The sequence below is a fragment of the Suricata suricatta genome, chromosome 3, assembly GCF_006229205.1.
Source record: "Suricata suricatta isolate VVHF042 chromosome 3, meerkat_22Aug2017_6uvM2_HiC, whole genome shotgun sequence".
NCBI classification, from domain to species: domain Eukaryota; kingdom Metazoa; phylum Chordata; class Mammalia; order Carnivora; family Herpestidae; genus Suricata; species Suricata suricatta.
The window spans coordinates 105,200,814-105,207,253 of NC_043702.1; the positions used below are offsets into that span (position 1 = coordinate 105,200,814).

The 6,440-nt window shown below is 55.1% G+C and overlaps 1 protein-coding gene across 14 annotated transcripts in view; it reads right to left on the reverse strand.

The window, feature by feature from the left end:
• Positions 1-2,767, reverse strand: part of BIN1 (bridging integrator 1) — a 53,542-nt gene extending 50,775 nt beyond the window's left edge. For 10 of the 14 annotated variants that reach the window (XM_029934757.1, XM_029934756.1, XM_029934752.1 and 7 more), the window contains exon 1: positions 2,347-2,766. In XM_029934757.1, coding sequence (XP_029790617.1) covers positions 2,347-2,430 — 84 coding nt within the window. In that variant the 5' untranslated portion in view covers positions 2,431-2,766. Of the gene's footprint in view, positions 1-2,346 lie in introns of all 14 variants that reach the window. The other 4 variants (XM_029934753.1, XM_029934749.1, XM_029934751.1 and 1 more) reach the window with 2 other exon arrangements.
• Positions 2,768-6,440: the final 3,673 nt, after the last annotated feature.

Genomic DNA, 6,440 nt, shown 5'->3' on the forward strand with positions numbered 1-6,440 from the left:
GGGGAAGACAGAGAGATGGGACCCTTCTACCTATGCGGATACTGTCCAGGCCCTCCACCGAAGCTACTGCTTGTCCCTGAGCAGGAGATGCCCTCCTATGGCAATCAGAGCACAGGAACTGTCCCCATCACTCACTGATCTGGCAGAGGTCAGGTGGGGGTAGGGGTGGGGGTGCCTGTGAGGCCACTGACACTGTGAATTAGACTGGGATCCTGAAGATCATCAGCAGATGTCGACACACTCTGAACCACAGGAGGGCAAAGGGGAGAGGCATCAGGCTTCTGGAAAGGGGTACTGCAGCAGGGCCCACAGGGAGGGGACTGAAGGAAGGCTTCTCTCTGGCTTCCTTAGGGGAGAGGTCTCCTAACCAGCCCCTGAGGGCCAAGAGCATCAGCAGCACTAAACAACTGCAGTCCCCTAGAGCCCAGGCTTGGGCAGTGCCAGCCCTTGGCCAAGGCCGGCATCCATGGCTGACCAGCTGTCAGCCAACTGCCCATGTCACAGAACAGGAGCTGAAGAGGGAGCGGTGGCAGCTCAGTGGGGTCAGTGATGACATACTGCCACTTACAAGGAGGAGACACACTCAGGCCTACCACCCCTGAAATTACTGAGAGATGCTGCTGCAGAGACAAGGCAAACCAAGACAAAGGGGACACCAAAAGAGCAAAGGGGAGCCAGGGAGGACTAGGACGGCAGTGCAGTGGGGGCAGGGAACTGGTCTCAGCCAACCTTCTGCTTCCCATTCATCTTCCTCAGCCCCTAGGAGCAGGAAGTAGGCTTAGGCCAGAGCTACCGGCTCCAGGCACCTAGATGGATTACCCAGTCCAGGGCAAGGGAGGGGGGAGGGGAGGCAGCAAGGGCAGGAGCATCTGCCCCTCCACCCGCACCGACATTCAGAGAGGCCTTCCCAGCCCCCAGCCAGCTATCAGCGGTGCTTTAATCCCTCCTACCGCCCAGGGCCCAGCGCGGAGGCGGGGGGGGGGGGGGGGGGGGGGGGGGGGGGGGGGTGCGGTGCAGCAGCTGGGGCAAGGCCAGACCCGGAGCCTGGCTGAGGGCCGTAACCTCCACACACACACACCCATCTCCTTAGCCTGGGACTACAAGGATGAGCAGCCGGACTTAGGGAGGCGCCCGGGAAGCTCTAGCCGCCCACCCCCAAGTCACGTGGCTGCATCCTTAGGGAGCCCGCAGGTCTCAGCGGCAAAAGTCATTGTTTATAAACAGCCACAGCCGGGCAGGGGAAGGCCAGCCGGTCCCCTGATTCCTCCTCTCGGCTGAGCGTCGGGCGGGAGACAGGGCTGACTCCGCTGGGGGGCACTGGGGGACCACCCCGGCTGGAGCGCAGACTCTGCAAACCTAGATTTCAGAGTCCGAGTCGGCAGGGGAAGTGGCGTCAGCAGCTGGCGTGATCCAATTCAATGAACCAGACGTGGCTTGGGATGGAAAACCGAGCTGGTGCGGACCCCCGCCGCCGAGTACTGCATATCCTGCACAGTCAGGGGGCCGCGGGAAGCTGGGGCTCCATCCCCTCCGCCAGCCGCCCGCCGCTCTGGGCACGTAGGGCTCGGCTTTCCCGGGGCGCCCTCCACGCCCCGCGCGTAGCCCCAGCTCCCGCGCAGGCGGTGGGCACCCCGAGCCGGAGCCGCCACCCTTTCCCCAGCCGCCGGAAGCACCAAGCCGGGGCTCGAGCCGGAGCACCTCCCCGAGGGACGCGCGGCGCCTTGCTCCCGGGGGGCCGGGCCGGAGCGTCCAGGCCGCGGGCGCCGCTCTGGAAACTCGATCCCTCCTTCGGCCGGCGGGGACAGAAGGTGGTGAGACGGGTGGGAAGGAGAGAACGGAGGGCGTAGGAAGCGCCCAGAGGCCTGGAGCGAGCGCTCTAGCACCCGCGGGCCTCGGGGCAGCCTTGGGATTCCCGGAGCACAGTGGCCCTAGAGGACAGGGGACAGGCTCCCTGCCTCCCCTCGGAGGGCCCCCCAGCCTCCCGGCCCTGGACCTTGCGCCCCGGGAAGAGCGTGGGCCGCGTCTTCTCTGCAGGCAGAGAAGATACAAAGCCGGGGTGGGGGGTGGGGGGCGTAAGGATGGAAACAAGGGGGAAGGGGCTGGAGGGGACAGCTGCGCCCTCTCCTGCCCCCTCCGGGGGTGGGGAGACAGAAGACGCGAACCGGAGGGGGCGCCCAGAACGCTTGAAGCTTCAGCCCGTGGACCCCCGAAGGCCCTTGGCAGCGGTCATCCGGAGGTGACAGTGCCTGATCCCGGGTGAGAACCAGTCCCTGTGGGTGAGGGGTTGGGGTTGGGGGGGGACAGGTGGCCCAGACCGCGCGGAGGCCGGGGGTCTGGCTCGCTCACCTTCTCCTGCGCGCGCGTGAGCTTCTTCTGTACGTTGCTGGCGATCTTCCCTGCGGTCACCCCCTTGCTGCCCATCTCGGCCATCGCGGCTCAGGCCTCGCCCGGCGGCGGGCGCCGATCTCCCAGCCCCCAGCCCCCGGCCGCGCGTCCGGCCTCGGCTCCGGCTCCACGCCGCTCACTAGACAGCCGACCTGACTGACAGAGGCGGAGCGTTCGCCAGGCTAGCGAGAGCGCGACGCGGGGACCCGAAGAGGGACGGACCGAGGGAGGGGCGGGAAGGAGGGGCCGGGCCTCGGGCGGCGGTCAGCGCCCCCCGCCCGCCCCCTCCGGACAAGACTCTGCCTTTTAAAGGGCGACCGCGGGCCCCGGAACCCTTGGCGGACCCGGAGCCAGCGGAGCTGCGCGGGGAGTGCTCGGCGCTGCAGGGAGCGGGACTCCCGGGGCGCTCCAAAGACACCGCCCCGGGGCGGAGACTAAGACGTCAGTCCTCCGGGGAGAAAAGGCTCGCTTGAGAAAGGGTGCGTTCCAAACCCGGAGGTTAAGAGCGGCGATTGGTGCGCGTCCCTGGTGTCAGAGAGCCCCGGCTGGGAGCGCGAGCCAGGAGTCGGCTCTCCGGGCCTGGGTTTGGCTCTGGCCTCATGCAGAACGCTCGGCCTCCTCCCGGCCTGTAGACTGGCCAGTCTTCACCTGGGTTCGAGGAGGGGGGACGCTCTAGGACATCACATCTCTGCATCTCTGTCCTTGGCACCTAGTCCCATGCCTACAAGGCGAATGTCTTCCCATTTGCTGATCATTAGTACTATGGTAACACCTTAACATTAACTGAGCGCTTACTGTGTGCCTGGCACTCTGCTGTCTCCTGGACCCGCAGTATAGCTTCCAGTCTCCACGACAGCCCTATGAGGTAGGTGCTGTTATCGTTCCCATTTTACAAATGGGCGCAGAGAGGCCTGGAACCAAATCTCTGATTCTGCCTTCCAGGCTCTCTACCACTATACTCTGGGCTGTCTTCTCTTCTGGGAGGGGCGGAGGGGGGGGATGATTAATGATCATTATTCAAGGAGAAGATACGGTTATTGCTAACCAGCTTTGCCACCAAATCAATGACACTTGTCCAAGATTTATAACTATGTGTTGAATCTACGTATCCCACTCACACCCCTTCCCCCAAATCATGTCAGAGGCTATAACGGATGCCACAGCCCTTTGCTGCCCTGAAGGGCAAGGTGTCTCCGGCACAGTAGGCTGAGCTGAGTGGAGAGAGGAGTCCTGGACGCCCTGCTGAGGAGGGTGGACAGGTGCCAGGGCTGGAGTCCCTGGGAGGCTCCCAGGAGGAGCAGGAAAGGCTTTGCAGATCATATGCCAAGCCCCGCCCCCATACAAATAGAGAAACGGGACCAGGAATAAAAGGTTTTCACTTCTCTCTGCCTGGAAGGCCTCCTACACTCTGGCCACTCCTCCTTCTTCTTCCCATCATTGCTCAGCGCCCATCGCTGATCTTAACCAGTCCTCCCTCCTGGCTTATTACTACCAATATTTTGCAGAAAGACAGACTGAGGCTTGCAGCTGCTAAGGGTCACAAGAGAGAAGCAGAACTCCAAACCCTGGTCTTCCTGCACTAAAGCCCTCAGCTGATACACCCAACTGCTTCCCTGAAAAAGCACCAAGCACTGCATGAATGGAAAGCATTTTGTCAAAATTAGGAGTATAAACTTACGCCCGATTTGTGAGTTACAAAAACAAAACCTAAACAGCACAGCCTGAGTTGCTAAAGTGACTTTCTTCTAAAAGCTCAATGTGCTTTCACCTTGTGATCTCTCTTTTCCTAAGATTGTCGTTTTTCTAACCATTCTCTAAGAGCGCCATCTCCCAACACTCCTCGGAGGGAAGGAGGAAATGAGCAGAAGTCAAACCGTATTACAATCAGCTCCCAGGGAACAGTGGGAGATTCTGCTTCGCTGGGCTTTGGTGTTGCAAAATATCACTTGACAAAAAAATTGGAAGCAACTTAGATGGTTATCAGCAGGATCAAGTCAGCTAGGAGATCGTTCTAAACAACCATTCCAGAGATGTAGCAACATAGAAATAATGCTTACGGTATAATTGTGAGAAGAAAGGAGAAGACAAAAAACTCTGCATGCACTTTAGCCTTGCAACCACTAAAAAGAAATATAAGTGCTCATGATCCAAGACTCAAAAACACCATGCACAAAGGAAATAGATGTGTAAGGTCAAGGCATGCTGACTGATTTTTTACTCTAAATTCCTAATATTCTGCAATATACTGTATGGCCTTCATAACTAAATACACACACAGCTCTATCTTTAAACATGGTAATTTTTTTTAATGTTTATTTATTTTTGAGAGAGAGAGAAAGAGTGTGAATGGGGGAGGAGCAGAGAGAAAGGGAGACACAGAATCTGAAGCAGCCTCCAGCCTTTGAGCTGTCAGCACAGACCCCAACACAGCGCTCAGACTCAAGAACTGTGAGATCATGACCTGACCCAAAGTCTGAAGCTTAATGAACAGAGCCACGAAGGCACTGAGGCACCCTTAATCATGGTAATTCTTCATGTGATATCTAGATTGGAAAGACTTTTTTAAACACAAAAGTATTGGAAGATATACTGAAATAAACAATGCTAGTTTGAGAGTACACAGAAATTTAAATTTTTTTAACTTCAAAAGATACCATTAACACATAAGGTTAGAAGCTTGGAAGGACATACTCCAGAAATGTTAGTTACAAGTCCAAGGGGCAGGAATGTAGGAGATTTTTATTTTCCTCTTTATGATTTGTTATGTCTGATTTTTTTTTTTTACGACGATCGCCCATTGTTTTCACTATCACAAACAAACAAACAAAACACTGAAATCCAGTATAACTGGGCAACTGGCACACATGAAAAATTCACAAAATTGAAGTTCAAATGATCAACAAACAGGTTTTAAAAGTTTACTTTTGCCAGAAAATTTTAAAAAGTGTTCATTAAATCAGTGAGTTATATCATTCCTGCCTCTACTTTCATCAAATCAGCAAATCATTTTTTTAAACTACATTACTTACAACCAGAGACAGACATTCGCACCTACTGCTTCTGAGATTATGACAGATAATGGAATCTGGAAAGCAGTCTTGCAATATGTATTAAGAACCATCAAAATGTCTATATTCCTTAGGGCGACTGGGTGGCTCAGTCAGTTAGGTGTCAGACTCTTGATTTCTGCTCAGGTCATGATCTCAAAGTTAGGTTCCTGAGATCAAGGCTCACCTTTTGTGAGGTCAAGACCCACAAGTCAGGCCCTGTGCTGGCTGGCGGCACAGGGCCTGCCTGGGATTCTCTGCCCCTCCCTCACTCATTCTCCCTCTCAAAATAAATAAATAAACTTTTAAAATGTCTGTATTCTTCAATCCTAGACTTTCAAGTCTAGGAAATAACTTAAAATTTTAGCAAACCTTTAATCGTGCATATGTCCATCACCTCAATTGTAATAATGCAAAATTATTATTCAGCGTGTTTGCTATTTATTATTTGCTTTTATTGCTCCTCTTTGCTCACTCGCTGGGTCTTCAAGCATTCTCAGCACCTACTAGGTACCAGCGCTGGGCTGGGCTCAGCAGAAACAGTGGGTGCGGTAGAGACCCTCTTCCAGGAGGGCACCACACCGGGACAGGAGGGGGTCTGAGAAGGGTTAGGGAGGCTTTCTGAGGAAGGGATGTTACAGACCTGAAGTGGACATTGGCAGGAGAACAAGGAGGGAGACTGGTGCCTAGTGCCCTCCATCATCCAAGCAGGAACAAATAAACAGACAAGCAAATATGCAATGTATTATGAGCTCTGCCTTTTTCCTTCTGCCCCTTCAGGGTCCAAGTCTCAGCCCCTGTGTCCCTCCAGCTCTGCACAGAGGACCCTGGGGGCCCAACTGTCCAGCTCACCCCCAGACCTCTGCACACAGGCCTATTACCATCTGCAATTAACTAAACTGTGGTACTGCCATGCATGAAATGTTTCTCGAGACAGTGCTTCCCGAGTTTTTTGTGATGGGAAAATGCTGCTAATGTGCTGTTAACAGAATAATGCAGGATATGACA